This window comes from Penicilliopsis zonata (assembly GCF_001890105.1).
Source record: "Penicilliopsis zonata CBS 506.65 unplaced genomic scaffold ASPZOscaffold_4, whole genome shotgun sequence".
In the NCBI taxonomy this organism is placed as follows: Eukaryota; Fungi; Ascomycota; class Eurotiomycetes; order Eurotiales; family Aspergillaceae; genus Penicilliopsis; species Penicilliopsis zonata.
In genome coordinates this window covers 810,861-828,849 of record NW_019208914.1, presented here as the reverse complement: position 1 = coordinate 828,849, position 17,989 = coordinate 810,861, and the positions used below count along the sequence as shown (strand labels likewise).

The window sequence follows — 17,989 nt, the reverse complement described above, 5'->3', positions numbered from 1 at the left end:
TTCTTCTTCGTTTCTGATAATTGCCATCCATTGCCCATCTTCCGCTCCGCTGTGCGGAACTTTCACGATGCGGTGGTTCCTCTCTTTTCTGTTCTTGAGCTTCTTGGCGGTGGTACATGCATTGAGTAGTACGGGCAATCGTCTGCTGGTTATCTTGGAGGATGAAACCGAAAAGAGCCTGTATTCGACATTCTGGAGTGATCTGGAGGGTGGGTTGACCTACTTGGATGGCGATGGACGCTGGAGAAAAGCTGACTGGCGTTGCAGGTCGGGGATATACTCTCTCATTCGAATCGCCGAAGAGCGAGCAGCTCTCTCTGTTTCAGCATGGAGCCAGAGCTTATGACCACCTGCTCGTTTTCCCTCCTAAATCAAAAGGTTCGGCGTTTACACTGGGACAGATACTTTCCGTAATAGACCGGTGTGAAATTAACACCTGTCTCAATAGGCTTCGGCCCCTCGTTGACTCCCAAGGCGGTCCTCGACTTCATGAATAAGGAGGGCAACGTTCTCCTCGCCCTATCCGGAAAGTCGAGCACACCGAGTGCGATTAGCTCGCTCCTCATTGAGTTGGACCTGCACTTGTCAAGCGACCGCTCGGCCTTTGTTGTCGACCATTTCAACTATGACACCGTGTCCGCGTCCGAGAAGCACGATGTCCTCGTTGTGCCTCGTCCTGGTCCCCTCCGCCCCGACACCAAGGCCTATTTCTCCGGAGAGGGCGTTCTGGCCATGCCTAGAGCAGTTCCTCAAACTCTGGGAAGTGATAGCCCCCTTGTCGCCCCTGTGCTCCGCGCGCCGGTGACTGCGTATAGCTACAACCCCAAGGACGATTCCGGAAGCATGGAGGAGGTTTATGCCACAGGCTCACAGCTGGCGTTAGTCTCGACCATGCAGTCGAGGAATTCGGCTCGTTTCACTGTTCTCGGCTCCGTCGAGAGCTTGGAAGACAAATGGTTCTCCGCCACTGTCAAGACCCCCAGCGACGAGGAACAGACCCAGACGGTCAACCGGGAGTTTGCCAAGCAGTTGACTGCCTGGACCTTCAAGGAGACTGGTGTTTTGAAGGTTGGAAAGATTGAGCACTATCTCGCAGAAGACCCTGCGGACTTGAACCCGCAGATCTACCGCATCAAAAATGACATCGTAAGTACCCTTCAATCCTGTCTAGCTATGGTAAGGATGCTGATGTGGCATTTTACAGGTTTTTAACATGGAAGTTTCCGAGTATGAATACGACGGCTATGTCCCATTCGAGCTTCCTTCGGAGGACGCCCTTCAGCTCGAATTCAGCATGCTCTCCCCCTTCCATCGCCTCGCCCTCCAGCCCACTCGCAAGACCGATAACAGCACTGTGTACAGCGCGGCGTTTACCACTCCGGATCAGCATGGCATCTTCTCCTTCCGTGTCGACTATAAGCGCCCCTTCCTCACCAACGTTGAGGAGAAGCATGAGGTGACTGTCCGCCATTTCGCTCACGACGAGTATCCCCGAAGCTGGGAGATCAGCGGTGGTTGGGTGTGGATTGCTGGTCTGTGGGCCGTCATTGGCGGTTTCATTGCTTTCGTACTGGTCTGGCTTTACTCAGAGCCCCCTTCTGCCAAAACCAAGAAGACCCAGTAAAAACGAAGCATTTCCTCTTCTTCTCTTGTCTCAAAGATGGCATTCACGTCGGGTGTCTTGACATTTGTTCTATATTTCTTCCAATAATGCTGTATTCTACGTTTGCACGCTAGAAAATCCTTAGATCCTATCATATCCTCCGAAAACCGAAGGCAACCAGAATAGCATATTATATGAGACATTGAGGCAATATCAATTAGCCATCAGGCAAAAAGATGATCTATATACATTTCATGTTTGAGCTAAGACCCATTATCGTACATTGCAGATACCCAGAATAACACCAGATCCATGCTAAGTGGAGAAGAGTAAAACGGCGTGCTTGATGACTGTCAGGCTTCAGCACATCGATACACGTGAGGTCCTTGGTTTCCGTCGTCACCAGTCCCTATATACCAGCCTCCAGCTAAGCGATCATGAAAAACACATCACAGACCCCTCGTCTTCTCAGGGTCCATCTGGACCTCGTCGCCGCTAATCTCCTTGACGGTAGTGAAGGCCGGCTTTCCCGCATATAGCTGTTGCTTCTGCTCAGAGCCAGGCCCGCCCTCTATCTTGGAAGAACCGAGAGGCTGATTTCCTCGGAATCGTTTGCGCATATCGATCAGTCCGCGTCTAGAGGGGTAAAAATGTTAGCCGTGCGGAGCTCTCCTACTCGATCATTTCGCACGCAAGACCTACTTGCACTCGCTGAACCCTTTTCGGAGTTGCTGGCATTTCACAGGCAATTCATCGACATATGGAGCACTGAGACACTCTCGCGGAGTGTGCCGCTGGACCATGATACAGTCGGATTGCTGTAGACATTCTGCAAGCGCGTCTCCTAATTGCCAAGTCAACACCCACACAAACCACACGGATTGAATATATTGCCAATTGGGGGATTTCAGCAACCGATGAACTCTGCCTTGACTCACTTATTTGATGGCAGGAGCTAGGCATCTTGACTCCCCGAAGATTGCAAATCAACCGATTGTCGTTTGTCAGTCATGAACTTTTTCGGTCCGGCGATGTTGGCCATCACCGGATGACATAAGCGTCACATGCAAGGTTGCATGACGTCGAAGCGGTTTTGGCAAGAACCTCTTTCCACGACAACCATTCTTGCAACTATCAGACACAGAATATGCCCTCTAGGCCTTCTAGATGCACAATAGACACATTAGACAGCATTGGCCGAGCTGCTTAACTCCATTATGGCACGGGTACCGTTCATCGGGAGACTACTTTGGTTAGTTGAGAGGCGTTAGCTGATTAAATTTCGAAATGTTGCATCTAATTCTCTGCCTATAGGTTTGAGTACATTGCGCTTTTTGGATCGCTCATTCTAGTTTTGCTGGAAGGAATTGTTCACGTTATCACTGTCTGTTTGCGTAAGTATAGTCGGGATATCATCTCGCGATAAACAGTCGGAGTTGGGGCTGACTACGCTGTAGCGGAACCGATCATCAACTTCTGCTACAATCAGTCCAAAATCATTTTCTATCTTTTCATACCTTCCGAGAGACCTTACAAACCTGATAGCCAGGCTGCATTGGCTACATCCATTGCAAAGGCGTCCGACTTCGCTGATATCTGTGCGTTGTTTGGATACGAGCCGGAAGAACACATCGTGCAGACCGGCGATGGCTATCTTCTTGGGCTCCACCGATTACCATACCGGAAGGGCGAGACCGGCATACGAGTCAACCATGGTCCTGGTAGCATTAGGAAAAAGGTCGTGTACTTGCATCATGGCCTTCTGATGTGTAGTGAGGTCTGGATTGCTTTGACACATGAACAGCGTTGTCTTCCGTTCCAGCTAGTTGAACGAGGATACGATGTATGGCTCGGGAACAACCGCGGCAACAAGTACTCGAAGAAGTCAACCAAGTACTCGCCGGCATCGAACGAGTTCTGGACCTTTTCAATTGATCAGTTCGCCTTCCATGATATTCCGGACAGCATACAGTATATCCTCGATGTCACGGGACAGCCCTCACTATCATATATTGGTTTTTCACAGGGGACAGCCCAGGCATTTGCAACCCTGTCGATTCATCCACTATTAAATCAGAAAGTCGATGTCTTCGTGGCGCTTGCGCCTGCCATGGCTCCATCTGGGCTTGCAAACCGCATTGTCACGTCTTTAATGAAAGCCTCGCCCGACTTTTTGTTTCTACTTTTCGGCCGGCGCAGCATCCTCAGCTCGACAACCATGTGGCAGACGATCCTCTATCCTCCGATCTATGTTCGCATAATCGACATCTCCCTATCGATTCTTTTTAACTGGAAGTGCCAGAACATCAGCTCCTACCAGAAACTGGCAGGGTACCTTCACCTGTATTCATTCACGAGTACCAAGTCCGTGGTCCACTGGTTCCAAATCATTCGCAATAAAAACTTCCAGTTCTTTGATGATGAAGTCTACGCGCCGTTCAGCCTCGGGGTGAGCGAGCGTTTTTACAAGCCTGTCAAATACCCAACCAGGAACATCAAGACTCCAATTGTGATGCTGTATGGTGAGAATGATAGCCTCGTTGATATCGACGTGATGCTGCAGAGCCTTCCTCGCGAAACTATCGCAAAGCCCATCCCGAAGTATGAGCATTTGGATTTTCTGTGGGCCAAGGATGTGGATAAGAAAGTATTCGGCCATGTCTTCGAAGCCCTTGAGAGCTACAGCACAGGGTTTCAGAGTCGTGGACAGGTCAATGGATTAATTGTTGATACCAATGGCGATTCCACATCTCACAGGCCAGCCATTGAAATCAAGGCTTCTGAAAGACATTCTGGTCACAGCCCACAGTCTAAGCCATCTTCTCTGTCTCATGTTTGATCCTCACGCCTATCGTCATTTCCAGGGAGTCCTTCCGTGTGGCTCATGATATCAGTTTTTCTCTTGTATCGGTGTGCAGCTGTTTGTATACTAGCCATGTTTCCCGGCTGACCTTGTGGTCTGTAAATAACAGTCTTATTCCTGCCCATTTTACAGGGGTTTATATATATATATATATATCTGGCTTGTTTGGAAATATTACCAGAAACCCAAATTAACCTAACCTAGCATAACTCTTTCCCCCAAGATCATCGGCATTCAGGGACGTGAGATAATCACTAGGTTCCAGGCAGTTCACTGGTGCAGAACATGGACTCGCGAGACACTTCACCTACAGGATTTTGGTTTCCTCGCTAGGAGGATATAGTACCACCCTGGAAGGGACCCTTGGTATTGGACGGAGAGTCTTTCCGATCAATAATTACCCGTTCATGCCGACGGGCCGTCCTGGTCTCTCGTCCTGGGAGTATATGACTAGAAGTTTCATGGAAAGACGGCGAGGCCTCTCTTATAAAATCCTTCCGGGGGACCTCAGCATGCTACCTGGCGCGGCGGAGTTCGTGATTTCAAGCTCTAGCATTATGTCACTATCTGTCAGGATCTTAATGACTGCTCTCGTAGCTCTGGTGGGCTTAATTCTTCTCGTATCTGCCTTGACTTTTTTGCCGGAACCGTAGCGCTTGACCAAGGAGTTGGAAGCGTCTAGGCCGAAGAGGCCGAATAAGAGCAGGGAAAAAACACCAGATTCGAGTCTACTCGAAGTTAGCTCCCATAAGTAGCAAACCTCTCTTTTTGTCTTGCTCTGTTCTATGCGACTGTACTGATCCTTCTCTAGGGATGGGGTAATGCCATAGGGTGAGAAATTAGCCCAGGCACAGGGTGAAGACGCGCAAGGCCAAGGTAGCAGAGGGCAACGAAATAGTAACGACTTGGATGATGCAGAGCTCTGAAAAATGAGTAGACTGTCTATCCCAAGTGACTGAGACGGAAAAGTATTTTTTCATGGCTATTTTTTCAGTCCATCTCCGGTCTCGACGTATTTGTCTGTTCCACGGTTGTCTAAACTACAGAATAAGAACAAAACATAGCGAAAAAGCCTCATGTATGAACTGTATAGCTCACTTCAAAGCGACTGCTTTGTATACAAAGTAGCTGCGTAGAGCGCAAGGTGATGCATGATTCCATCAGCCTCCCTGCTCAGCCTCGTTTTTTCGGCTTCTCCGGCCCTCCAATGACTACCTGTTAGACGAACGCGTTGCAGAGGTAGACTGAAACTGTAGATCAAGAACGAAAAATGAGTGAGACTTATCTTGGATGCCTGCCATAGCTTGGAGAACCTCTTGTGACCAGGCGGAGTGCAGAATGAGGCGTTGCTTGTGCTCTTTGACAGTCCAAGGAGGGGGGTTTCTCCACGACAGCACCTTTTCTTTTTGATCATTTTTTTTTAAATCTTTCAGTCATTCTTTCAACCCTCTTGTAATATCGTCGCAGCAGACATTTCGACGACAAGAGACGTCTGCATACGTTCTTGCAATTATGACGGAAACGAGTCAAGATCTAATCCAAGAGTTTACAGTCAACGAGTCGGGGTCGCACCAGCATCAGAGAGCAACACAGGAGAGAGAGTCTCAGAGTAAAGTGACTGAGAAAGAGAAAGCCCACAAGGATGACCGAGTTGTCGTAAGGTCGAAGAAAGAAAAAGACAACGAGGCGAAGAAGGAGAAGGAGGGGAGGAAGACCATCTAAGGCTGTTTTAGCAAGATGCTCTCCACCATCAAAAAGGCACTCGGGGGTCCCTCAAAGACAGAACACAAAAAGGGGGATACGAATACTTCCAACGAGAAAATTGTCACAAAACACGATGCTGACAAGGGCAAATCAAACAAGATTAACGGATACACCAAGGACAGGAGAGATATTAGTAGTAGCATTGGGGAAGGATTGAAAGGAGACAAAAATACCGCTAGTTGTGACTACCAAGGCGACTGCAACCACAACCACCAATGCTACTGCCAAGGCATCGCCACCAGTGATTCGCAAGGCAAACAAGGATATAGGACCTAGTGAGTGGAGGATGTTACTATTCCCTCCTGATGAACACTATCAGAAGAGAAATACTAATCAATTTCCCTAGGTTCCTATTGAGAATCTTCTTGATAATGGTTCGGTTTATTGTTTATATATAGCATATAAGACTTCTGATCAGGCCCGAGATATGAATACTTATAGTGCAAATGATAATAATGACAAGGATAGCGTGGATGACTGCGATGGGTATTCTTATATTTCTTGGTGAGAAAATCTAATATGGCTCTATAGTTCTATTCAAAACTTAGAGTAAACTACCTGAAATAGCGATGGATATAATATATCATCAGCTTGGTAGAGGGCACTGGTGTATGCGTAGGATAGAATTAATATAAAAAAAGCCCCCAAAACACCGCAGATATTATAGAATACTATAATTTACATCTCCATATAAGTCTGGTACACTAGTAGCTGTATTAAGAAAGATATGTCCACCCTACTAGAAGCAGGTGGTTACTTCAACATCCAGGATCGCCGCTTGTCCGGCAGAGCCGGGATGACGGGCCGAGAAGTGTTCCCAGCAGCCAATTGTAGGCTCGGGATTGAGACTCTACGGGTACGCGTATTCCCGTATTCGGCCCGATATAGAATCAGTGATACTGGTACGAACATGCTGGAGAGCTGCAAGACATCCATCTGTGGAGGGTAACTAAAGCTTATAAGCATATCCAAGGCTGGAGAGAAACGCATATGCCTCCATCTCAGCAGTCGTTGAAGCATGGGGCCTCTCTAGACCGGTAGAAAAGCCCGAGGCAAAATGATTTCATCTATGCCTCAGGCGTCAGCTGTAGGCTAGGCTGGTTAGCATAACAATATCAGGTGATCCGATTATATAATAAGGTCACAAGCTAGAGTGACCTCACTTGATCTCCTACCCCCTTACTACATATCCCACTTTCTTACTAGTTATCCATCGATGGGACTGGTGCTTGTTGGGCTTGTTGTTAAAAGACCCTGATGCTATAACTAACACCTATGACATACTGTCTTCTAGCCTACCCCTCCAAAGGTGCCATTGAGCATGAGAATGATGAAAAATGTCCTACAATCTCGTTCTATGCCAGCTCCAAAGTCATTACTGATCGGACAGCTCGTAGCTGGGAGAAGCGAGCTACCAGAACATATTTCCCAGGTTGAAATACAAAATACGATAGTTAAATGAGAAAGGTCCATTTTGATGGTATTCCTATAAGGTTCGATGATAGGTAGACCTTTGGGGAGCCTACGTCGGAGCCTGGGGTCTTGGGTACGCGTTAAAACAGTTGTCGGATCCCAGGACAATTCCCAGGTAAGTACTGGCCCTTTTTGCTCCATAAACAGTAATTAACTGAGACCTGATTCAACATCGACCACTGTTATCTAAGTGTCACCCTACAGCATACCGTATGGGACCGATATAGACTTTTCACCATTCACCACGATGACTGTATTGCTTGTACTTCGTTGCATTGAGGTGTTACGAATGGCTACTTTTCGAGTTTCAACAACCTAGAGCACTCGTGGGAAGATGAAAGTCGCAACTGCAATAGGACACGGAGAGGATTACAGGCCAGTGGTACCTTGATTCTGGGAATATGCAGCCTTTCTAAGACTCAATATTCCATGTGTTTCAAGTCTCCCCTCTTTCTACCTCTCGCTAGCCTACCAAAATCCCCAAGGATACTGGTGTACAAGCATCCCGGCCTACATCTCCAACGGCAAGGGAAAAAGTTGAAACACTTGCTTGGATCATGAGCGTCACTAACTGTTCTCTGGAGTAGGCACTTCCCCCCAGCTTTAATGATATGATGGAACCAAACATCCTTGAGGTAGTGTATACCCCCCGAATCGTCTTCCTGCAGTAATTAAGGCCTCTCTCCTCCCAACGGATCGCTTTTTGACTCGATAGAGGGCCTTCGTCTTTTCGATGAAATCTATGGCCCGTAGGGTTTTACCGGGGGCCGCAATAGGTCATTCAACCATGATGGATGACCCAGAAGGGCGATAGATCCACGATACTACTAATATATGGCGGGCGATACCTATGGAGACTATGCACATCGTGCCCATCTACTCTACCTAGTATGGGGATCTGACGACATTCTTTACCTTCAAGTTGCCTCTCTTTTTGCCTTTTTGATGTTTCTGGTATATTATTCTGTACCAATAGCGATATGATCTAGAATAGCAGGAGAAAGCGATTTATCGAATATGCTCGGTCTTATCCGGTCATACCTAGGATCCCTGTTATAACTGCCAGAACTAGTTAGCTATGCATGAAAATTAGGCCAAGTACTACTCTATATGCCGACTAGTCTACTGATAAGCCATTCTTTGACAGGGTATAGATATTTGGGAACTAGCTGGGTTGTTTTTTAGAGGTTTAACTGACTGCTGGCTTTGACATCGACAACTCCCGCGTTTCTTTTCTTTTCTGTTTTCTGGTTTCATGCGAGATGACGTACCCTGGCATTTCCGACACCGTGGGGATTCTTCCGGGACCCATGTCTGGGCCTGACGAGTTGGTGGGAGAAAAAAGTGAGGCTTGGTCGGAATGGCAATCTTCTCTATCATCCATAGCATGGCCAGGAACTACTCCGTATTTTGTATACTTGAACAGCCCAACTCAGGACAACTCACCTCGACCCTGTTTGCCCTTTTGGCGTTTTACTTCGTATTCCGCCTAGAGGGGTCCTTTCCCCCCTTTTCTTTTTCTCTAATGTGTAGATGCCTAAAAACGCGTTTGCATTCCTGGTACGGCAGACTCGAGGAACGGAGCGTTCGAATTACAGAAATGGCCGTCACTTCCCTGACTCTCATCCCTTGAGGATGTGGACATGCTCATTTGGAGTTGTTTCAGTAGGTCTTCGTATTAGTGTTGGGATTGTATGCTGTTCTTCAGAAACATCTGAAGAGGGCTAGACAGGAGCACTCTGTACCCGGGGCTGGGGCCAGACAAGCATCGACCACAGCGTACCTGCGTCGCTGCATGTAAATCAGCACCAGGTTGACTCAATCTGCGAATGAAGGACTGACTGTCCATGGGGGCGGGCAGAGAAGCTGCCGGCATAGGTTGTATCATGTTGAGGCCCGACGTGGTTCTTTTTTTCCCTCTCTGTCAGACCTTGCGTCCCGAGTTATCCTGTGTGTCTGTTTCTCCCCTACATATCGACCACCCGTCGCTTGTTCTCACCGGCATTTTCGTCCCAGACATCCATTTTGTGTGTATTTTTTCTTCTTTTTGGAAAAGTGGAGGAGTGGAAGAATTGAAGTGGTTCCACAGGGTAATATTGGTTAGCTACCTAGACTGAACATTCTATCAGCGTAGGTAAGCAGTCTCGTTTTGTTTTCACTCCACCACCATCATGACAATCACCAATTATTCTTCCGAGGAGAAACTCTTTCGAGAAGCCCTTATCTCCCAAGGCACGAAGCCATCTTCGTTCATGGCTGAATGGTAGCGGGGATGGGACGCTGAAGCCAGCGGCCGTGCAGAGTGTCTGGTAGTGCCAGTCAAATTCCTCGGGCGTCAACCACCACCATGCTTCTTTTTTGCTTTTGGGGGGGGCGGGAGGGGGGGGGGCGGCGCCCTCATATCTGCTCAGGAAATGATGTTCCAAGGGTCGCTGCCGACACGCTGTCGGACCTGTCATTTTGCGTGCCAGAGTGATCGGTAGAGTTTCGTGGGATTCCCCAAGCCCTGTCTCGGCTGCCCTGGTGTCTCTCCCCTGTCCCGTCATCCTGTCAAAGCAGCGAAGCACCAACTAGTTCGTCATTGCTGACCAGACTGATTCATCAGTGTAGTAGCTAAATCTCCGGCGCCTTTGTCAGTCTGTTAACTACTAGCTCATATCTCTGGCGTTGTCAACCAGCTTATCCCAACGGGTGTCCTACGCACAACCGCTCCTCACCGCCGCCCACGCCTAACCACCAACGCCAACTAACTTAGTAGCTTAGCAAGAACTTAACCGTCGATCAGTTGTGAATCTCCATCTGGGCAAGTCACTCCGCCCAGCCGTTGCATTGTCGCTCGCTATCGACTATCGAAAGGGTTGTCCAGCTCTGTCTCCGTCGGTCGCCCTAAATCCTAGACCCTTGTCGGTCGGGCGGTTCCCAACGTTGCTGCGTCCTCGTGCTCGCTCCGGATCCTTCTCTTCGGGCTTCAGTTTTTTTTGGGTCGTGCCTGGGCTAGTCGGGGACTTAGTTCTACACTAAAAGTTTGGTCTCTGATCTGGAACCGTCGAACGCTTCTGCCTCCTCCCAGTCGCTCTGCCCTCCATCTTTCGCCCCTCTTTGCCCGGCAAGACTCGCCCAGGACAGCTCTCGAACGGCTTTTTTGAGGAATTGACAGATACCTCCACGTCGACCCTTCCCCCCCCCTGTCCCTCTCAAACCGATGTCACGCATTGCGCGTCGTCCTCACTTGGAACTTTTTATCTAACTAGATATCAGACAAATAAAGGAGGAAACAATCGAAGGGGCAATTGCAGAGCGGGAAAAACATACACACAGGGGAGCACCAGGGTCTCGTGCTATCGCTGCGAAATCCTCCGCAATCAACCACCCGACCCAATTGCGCCTGTCACGATCGGAATTTCGTCGGCTTGGCCCGTTGGATTGTGTTTTCGAGCGACTTGGGAAGAAATAAAAGCTATTTTGTCGGGAATTGACTGTTGTTCGCGACCAAGTGATAATAAATCTGCACCAATGCGGCCGCAGTAAGCCCTCCCCTGGTCACTACCCTATATCCTCGACTCTGCTAATCGTCACTGTCTGCACGACCAGACGCGAATACCATATTGTCGTTCTGGGCGCTGGTAAATAATACCCGATCTCCCTGGCAATCCTTTCTGCGAGACTCCCTGCTAATGCTTCGTCTGTCCTTAGGTGGTGTCGGGAAAAGTTGCCTTACCGGTACATATGACCTCCCTGCTTGCGAGCCCTTGTGATCCTACGTTCTGCAGTTCCCTTAACACATACTAAATGCCCACTGTCTCGTTGCAGCACAATTCGTTCAAAATGTCTGGATTGAGAGCTACGATCCGACAATCGAAGATTCATATCGGAAACAGATCGAAGTAGATGTAAGTCGGTGGTTCCTAATTATCACCAACCCCCCTTTCTCATCGAACCAACGCTGATAATTCCCAGGGTCGACAATGCATTCTCGAAATGTATGTTCAGCCGCAAGGCGCAAGATTCGAGAAAGGACAATAAGCTAACTTGAATGCTGAATAGCCTGGACACGGCGGGGACAGAACAATTCAGTAAGTCAGGGGATGCCCTTTTTTTTGCAGAATGACAAACTGACATAAAGTCTAGCGGCCATGAGGTACATCGCTCATCGATATTGCCATTGAATTCACTAACACCAGATTCAGAGAGCTGTACATGAAACAAGGCCAGGGTTTCCTCCTGGTGTTCTCTATCACCAGCATGTCGTCTCTCAACGAGCTCTCAGAACTTCGGGAACAAATAATCCGTATCAAAGATGATGAGAAAGTTCCCATCGTCATCGTGGGCAACAAGTCCGACCTTGAAGATGATCGCGCCGTGCCCCGTGCCCGCGCGTTCGCCCTGTCCCAGACCTGGGGCAACGCGCCGTATTACGAGACCTCGGCCCGACGACGCGCCAACGTCAACGAAGTCTTTGTCGATCTATGCAGACAGATCATCCGTAAAGACCTACAAGGAAGTGATCCTAAAGACTCCGACAGTTCGAATTGGAAACGAGAAGCGCCGAACCGTTCCGACCGCAAGCGCGACAAACGACGAGCAGGAAAGCGCAGGAGTCCATGTGTAATTCTATGATGCCGTTACGCCAAAGAGAACCCAGAAAACAGAAAACATATAGGCAAACGAAAAAGAGAAAAAAAGGAAAAAAAGGAAAAAAAAAACACATACGAAACGGCATCTCCGTGCTCCACGCCTTTACGACTTACCTCTCATGACTATCTCCACCGTGGTGTTCCATCACATCCCCTGATGCTCTCTCTTCGTTCCCCCCTTGTACCTCTACCGGCGACGCAGCTTAGCTTTTGACATGATAGAGACTTATCGGTTCCTGGATTTTTTTTTTTCTTTTTTCTTCTTTTCTTTCCAGTTCCTTCTTTTTATAACTTCCATTTCTCTACCTGTTTGTCATTCTCTTCCTCAGCGTTGAGTTGGTGCTTCTTGTATGGAGTGGGAGACAGGGAAAAGTTGGTCGAAATGGGTTCTGCGATCTTGACAACGATCATCGCGTCAAGGCATCGAAGCAATGATTTTTCAGGAAATGGGACTGGTGAATTGGAAACTGATGGAAACAAAAAGAAAAAGTTGCAAGGTTTGGGTTTACTGGGTAGGAAAGAAACTGCTAAAAGCTGGTTTGATGAGTGGCATTACTTACGATTGTTTCTTGTATGGCAGTTATCTGTACCTATCAAAACGAAGCTTTCAATTCATTGCTTTCATAAAACCTACCTACCCTAGGTACCTAACCTACCTTACATTCTGAACACCCCAAACCGAGTAGGGACGCTCTCCCCCTTCCCGCCCAAGGCAGCTGCCAAACTCAAGCCGAGCACCTGTCTCGTCTGCGCGGGCGGAATCACCCCATCATCCCACAGGCGCGCCGACGAGAACACCGCTTCGGATTCGCGCTCGATGCGGGATTTCAGCTCTGGGTCTGCGCTGCGCCCGACGGCTTCCATCACGGCGGAGAGCTGCTCGGATCCCATCACTCCAATCTTGGCGTTGGGCCACATGAAGAGCAGCCGGGGTGAATACGCACGCCCACTGGATTATCATTAGTATCTAGATATAGAGAGGGAGAGGGAGGGAGGGAGGGAGGGAGGGAGGGAGAATGACTTACCACATGCCGTAGTTGCCAGCACCCGCACTGGAGCCGAAAACGACGGTAAACTTGGGGACGTTCGCACAGGCGACGGCAGTGACCAGTTTGGCGCCGTTCTTCGCGATGCCGCCCTTTTCAGCGTCGGCGCCGACCATGAACCCCGAGATATTTTGCAGGAAGACGAGGGGGATGTTGCGCTGGCAGCAGAGTTCGATGAAATGGGCACCCTTGAGCGAGGACTCGGAGAAGAGAATGCCGTTGTTGGCCACGATGCCCACTTGCGTGCCGTAGATGCGTGCAAAGCCTGTGACCAGCGTGCTTCCGTAATCACGCTTGAACTCGGCAAACTCGCTTCCATCGACGATGCGTGCAATCACCTCGTGCGCGGGGATCTGTCGCCGCAGGTTCGTGCCCACGATCCCGTTGAGCTCCTCCGGGTCATACAGGGGCTCCTGGATTGTCCTTTCGGCCTGCCTAGAGGTCAGCTGGATAGGTGCCGGTGTCTGCGGGTAGTTGAGGTTCGCGATTGACCGGCGCGCCAGGATTAGTGCGTGGGCGTCGTCCACAGCCAGGTAGTCTGTCACACCGGAGATGGTACTGTGGAGATGGCCACCGCCGAGGTCTTCAGCCGAGACCACCTCGCCCGTGGCCGCCTTGACGAGCGGCGGACCGGCGAGGAAGATAGTCCCCTGGTTCTCGACGATGATAGTTTCGTCGCTCATGGCGGGCACGTATGCCCCTCCAGCAGTGCAGGGCCCCATCACGACGGAGATCTGCGGGATCCCCATCGAGCTCATGCGGGCCTGGTTGAAGAAAATCCGTCCGAAATGCTCCTTGTCCGGAAACACATCCGCCTGGTGCGGCAGGTTTGCGCCGCCCGAGTCCACGAGGTAGATGCACGGCAAGCTATTCTCCTGGGCGATCGCCTGCGCACGGAGATGCTTCTTCACCGTGATAGGGTAGTATGTTCCTCCCTTGACGGTACTATCGTTGGCAACAATCATACAAGTGACCCCTTCCACGGTGCCAATCCCTGTGATTATCCCACCGGCGGGGACATCTTCTCCAGGGTAGACTTCGTGGCCCGCGAGCGTGGAGAGCTCCATGAAAGACGTCCCTGGATCGATCAGCGCCGTCACACGGTCACGCGGTAGCATCTTGTTCCGGGCGATGTGCTTTTCCCTCGCTTTTTGTGGCCCCCCCTCCGCGATCTTTGTATGTAACCCAGTCATCTTGTCCAGGAGCTCCTTCATCTGCCTCGAATTTTCCACGTACTCTGCCGAGGCCGTATCGACTGCAGTAGGGAGCACAGATATCGCTGACGCATGGTGAGGATGTGTATATCGCGAGATCCATCTCGTCTGTAACCTCGAGACTGCCGGTTGGAGTTGGTGGTGTGTGCCAGCTTGTTGAGCCAAGCGCCGCAGAAGTGGTGATGGGGCGCGCATTGCGGGGGGACGAATCTGGGGAGAGGGTCTCCGAGAGTTCAAGGGGCTTGTGCCTTCTGGAACAAGAATAAACCTTCACAATGTGCTATTCATGTAGGAAATATAGCATGACAGAGAAGACAATGGTAGAAATAACTGGAAGAAATAGTAGTGCTGTGTTGCTGCTGTCAAGGGAGAAGAAGATGCGGAGAGAAGCAGTGACGATGATGCCAGCTCCGTGTCTAGCCGCCTGCAGCCCTTCCCTGCGCAGTTACACGCACTGATACCTGTCTACTGAGGCTTTATTTGGCTCGCAGATTTCCGCTCTGGCCTCTCGTTTCAAAGGGTAATTAGATTTATCGATCCATCATGGCTTCAACCATAGCGTCTCCTTTCATTCGAGGTTCTTATCGGGCTCTGTGGAGGGCACCGAGGCCGTTCGTTCAGATCCCCGCATTACGGGCACTGTCGACAAAACACCCGAAGGGATTCGTTCCACCGTCGGAGGATGACTTGGTTGAGCTGCGTGAACGAGTTCAGGAATTTACAAGTGAGTATCAGAGAGTGTGCATCGTATTCGATATCCTCGGAGCTAAGGATAGACAGGACGTGAGATCCCCGAGGAGGTCGCTGCCCGGACGGACGAACAGAATGAGTTCCCAGCAGATATGTGGAAGAAACTAGGGGATGCTGGGTATTTACTATTCTTCTGTGAAGGGGCTTGTATGGGTTTTCCATGCTAACGTTTCTATCAGGTTGCTTGGTGTGACGGCCAATGAAGAATACGGCGGTCTAGGGATGGGCTATCAGGCTCACTGTATTGTCATGGAGGAAATCAGCAGAGCATCTGGTATTTTCAAACAACTCTGTTCTCCATCCATGTTCCCGGACAAGCTAATGATGGGTATCAGGAAGCATCGGGTTATCCTACGCTGCCCACTCACAACTCTGCGTCAACCAACTCTCCTTGAATGGGACGGAACAGCAGAAGGCCAAGTTCCTACCAGGTCTCTTGTCCGGAGAGAAGGTCGGCGCATTGGCAATGTCAGAGCACTCTGCTGGCTCGGATGTTGTCAGCATGAAGACCACAGCCAAGGCTGTCGATGGAGGATGGCTGCTGAACGGGACAAAGATGTGGATCACAAACGTATGTTCACGCACATATCCCAGGAAATCTTGTCGCTTCAAGGCTCGGACTAATATGCTTTTATCCTTCTCCAGGGTCCTGATGCAGATTATATCGTTGTGTATGCAAAGACAGAACCCGAGAAAGGCCCCAAAGGCATCACTGCGTTTGTGGTAGAGAAGGGCACCAGCGGCTTCTCATGCGCCCGCAAGCTGGACAAGCTCGGCATGCGTGGTTCCAACACGGGCGAGCTGGTCTTCGAGGATGTCTTCGTTCCCCGGGAGAACCGTCTAGGCGAGTTGAACAGAGGAGTCAAGGTACTGATGGAAGGGTTGGACCTCGAACGTCTAGTCCTCAGCGCCGGACCACTAGGGTGAGATGAGACCACCTTATAATAATTTTTTTCTCTTTTCTTTTTTTACTCTCGGGCTAATCCAAGTATAATAGTATTATGCAGGCCTGCCTCGACCTCGTCCTACCGTATACACATATGCGCAAACAATTCGGTACCCCCATCGCCCACAACCAGCTCATCCAGGGCAAGCTGGCAGACATGTACACCAAGCTGTCTGCGTCGCGCGCCTACACGTACGCGACCGCCCGCCAGATCGACACCTCCGCCGCCGACCCGGCGACCCAGCTTGTAATCCGCACCCAGGACTGTGCAGGGAGTATTTTGTATGCTGCGGAGCGGGCGACCGAATGCGCTCTCGACGCCATCCAACTGATGGGGGGGAACGGCTACATCAACGAGATTCCGGCGGGGAGACTGCTGCGGGATGCGAAATTGTATGAGATCGGCGCAGGGACGAGCGAGATCAGACGCATGGTTATCGGACGCGCTTTCAATAAAGAGTTTGCCTAGGATATTCTACACTCGTTTATAACGCTTTTATTACTATAAACGTGCTGGTAGAAATTTATGGCTATATATATATATATATATTGAAGAATTCACATCCATCATCAATTTGGTCGTCGGGTCCGTCTCTCGTGACCATAAATAAGTACTCAATCAACCTAGGCCTTTTTGTTGCGCGTAGATCGCCGTGTTGGTCCTGTGGAGGATGGCTTAGTCTGGTCTGTAGCCTCGCCCGACCTCCTGGCTGCAGCCCTCTTTGGTCTCGGTTGCAACTTATCCTCGACGGTATGGTCATAGCCGTCATCGACCGAGACAGACGCCTTTCTCTTCCTACGATTGGGTGAGGCGGAGACAGAAGTCAAGGGTGAGCGGTTCTTGGTAGAAGGGCTAGGCTCGGTATCGATGGAAGTGGTTGACGGCTGTTGCTGTTGGTCGGACGAAGAGGTCGCCGCCGTCTCTGAGGCGTCATCGGAGAGTCCGACGTCGTCTGGCTTGGGCTGGAACGGCAGGTCCTGAAGCGACGGCGCGATCCTGCTGGTGAATACCGACGGGGGAGTGGGATTCCTATCTGGGATTAATTCCGGTGTCTCATGCTGCAGACTGTTGGACGAATCAAGGTCGCGGTCCCCCTTCAAGTCCATTCCAGGCACCGGAGATTCGTCCATTGCGTCGTCGAGCGAGACAGTGTCGGACTGGAGATAGTCCATGACCTTCTTCTTCCTTCTCCATGAGCGGTTGAAAGACGGCTGGGAGTTTTTAAACACCTCCCGCCAATTCTTCAGCAATGCAACTTTGTCACCGTGGCCCGGCTCGTGAACCTGCATTCCAGCATCCTCATGGGCCGAGGTCTTCCAGACAACACTCTGGAAAGATCCCGTATCGGTTTTCGGCGCATGTACCTGGCGGGCATCGTTGCCAGTTGCCGATCCAGAAGACAGCGAGTACTTCTTTTTCCGCGCCGCTGTCGGGTCGTCATCAAAGTAATCGTCCGATTGTTCGTCCCAATCACTAAAATAATCCTCTACCTCCAATGCAGGGTCGTCCACGTATCCGGCTTCGAAGTGTGAAGTGAGCGCGAGATCGTCCTGGACGTTGTTCAATCAACTAGACTATTCAAGAAACACCGATATAGATAGTACTTACTGCAATCCCCGGTTCGACATCTTCAATCCAAATCTCGTCAAACTCGTCATCATAAAAATCCTCGTCATCAGACATATCGGAGCACAG

General features: G+C 50.1%; 8 protein-coding genes across 8 annotated transcripts; 4 read left to right on the top strand and 4 right to left on the bottom strand.

Moving 5' to 3' along the window:
• Positions 1–67: 67 nt before the first annotated feature.
• On the top strand, positions 68–1,624 carry ASPZODRAFT_150618 (hypothetical protein; the record flags this gene model as incomplete). Its single annotated transcript, XM_022725644.1, has 4 exons — positions 68–209; positions 268–378; positions 449–1,146; positions 1,205–1,624. The coding sequence occupies 4 exons, from the start codon at positions 68–70 to the stop codon at positions 1,622–1,624; spliced, it is 1,371 nt and encodes a 456-aa protein (XP_022582889.1).
• A 428-nt stretch (positions 1,625–2,052) lies between these two features.
• Positions 2,053–2,606, bottom strand: ASPZODRAFT_92930 (hypothetical protein; the record flags this gene model as incomplete). Its single annotated transcript, XM_022730456.1, has 3 exons — positions 2,542–2,606; positions 2,306–2,447; positions 2,053–2,239 (listed from the first exon to the last, which is right to left on the bottom strand). The coding sequence occupies exons 1-3, from the start codon at positions 2,564–2,566 to the stop codon at positions 2,053–2,055; spliced, it is 354 nt and encodes a 117-aa protein (XP_022582888.1). The 5' UTR covers positions 2,567–2,606.
• A 214-nt stretch (positions 2,607–2,820) lies between these two features.
• ASPZODRAFT_165264 (hypothetical protein) lies at positions 2,821–4,442 on the top strand (the record flags this gene model as incomplete). The annotated part of the gene is made up of 3 exons (XM_022726704.1): positions 2,821–2,855; positions 2,918–2,997; positions 3,034–4,442. The coding sequence occupies 3 exons, from the start codon at positions 2,821–2,823 to the stop codon at positions 4,440–4,442; spliced, it is 1,524 nt and encodes a 507-aa protein (XP_022582887.1).
• Positions 4,443–9,678: 5,236 nt separating this feature from the next.
• On the bottom strand, positions 9,679–10,520 carry ASPZODRAFT_1579219 (hypothetical protein). Its single transcript, XM_022726334.1, has 2 exons — positions 10,408–10,520; positions 9,679–10,331 (listed from the first exon to the last, which is right to left on the bottom strand). Exon 2 carries the CDS (start codon positions 10,247–10,249, stop codon positions 9,812–9,814), a length of 438 nt encoding a protein of 145 aa, XP_022582886.1. The 5' UTR covers positions 10,250–10,331; positions 10,408–10,520; the 3' UTR covers positions 9,679–9,811.
• Positions 10,521–11,066: 546 nt separating this feature from the next.
• Positions 11,067–12,541, top strand: ASPZODRAFT_1578959 (hypothetical protein). Its single transcript, XM_022726331.1, has 9 exons — positions 11,067–11,227; positions 11,295–11,326; positions 11,397–11,423; positions 11,514–11,593; positions 11,661–11,683; positions 11,748–11,776; positions 11,832–11,841; positions 11,891–12,278; positions 12,337–12,541. Exons 1-9 carry the CDS (start codon positions 11,217–11,219, stop codon positions 12,361–12,363), a joined length of 627 nt encoding a protein of 208 aa, XP_022582885.1. The 5' UTR covers positions 11,067–11,216; the 3' UTR covers positions 12,364–12,541.
• Positions 12,542–12,994: 453 nt separating this feature from the next.
• Positions 12,995–14,792, bottom strand: ASPZODRAFT_62143 (hypothetical protein; the record flags this gene model as incomplete). Its single annotated transcript, XM_022729054.1, has 2 exons — positions 12,995–13,286; positions 13,363–14,792. The coding sequence occupies 2 exons, from the start codon at positions 14,790–14,792 to the stop codon at positions 12,995–12,997; spliced, it is 1,722 nt and encodes a 573-aa protein (XP_022582884.1).
• Positions 14,793–14,966: 174 nt separating this feature from the next.
• ASPZODRAFT_1578950 (hypothetical protein) lies at positions 14,967–16,840 on the top strand. The gene is made up of 6 exons (XM_022726330.1): positions 14,967–15,321; positions 15,378–15,465; positions 15,527–15,621; positions 15,683–15,918; positions 15,993–16,270; positions 16,345–16,840. Exons 1-6 carry the CDS (start codon positions 15,141–15,143, stop codon positions 16,760–16,762), a joined length of 1,296 nt encoding a protein of 431 aa, XP_022582883.1. The 5' UTR covers positions 14,967–15,140; the 3' UTR covers positions 16,763–16,840.
• Positions 16,841–16,917: 77 nt separating this feature from the next.
• ASPZODRAFT_140670 (hypothetical protein) lies at positions 16,918–17,977 on the bottom strand (the record flags this gene model as incomplete). The annotated part of the gene is made up of 2 exons (XM_022724682.1): positions 16,918–17,844; positions 17,903–17,977. 2 exons carry the CDS (start codon positions 17,975–17,977, stop codon positions 16,918–16,920), a joined length of 1,002 nt encoding a protein of 333 aa, XP_022582882.1.
• Between the last annotated feature and the right edge of the window lie 12 nt (positions 17,978–17,989).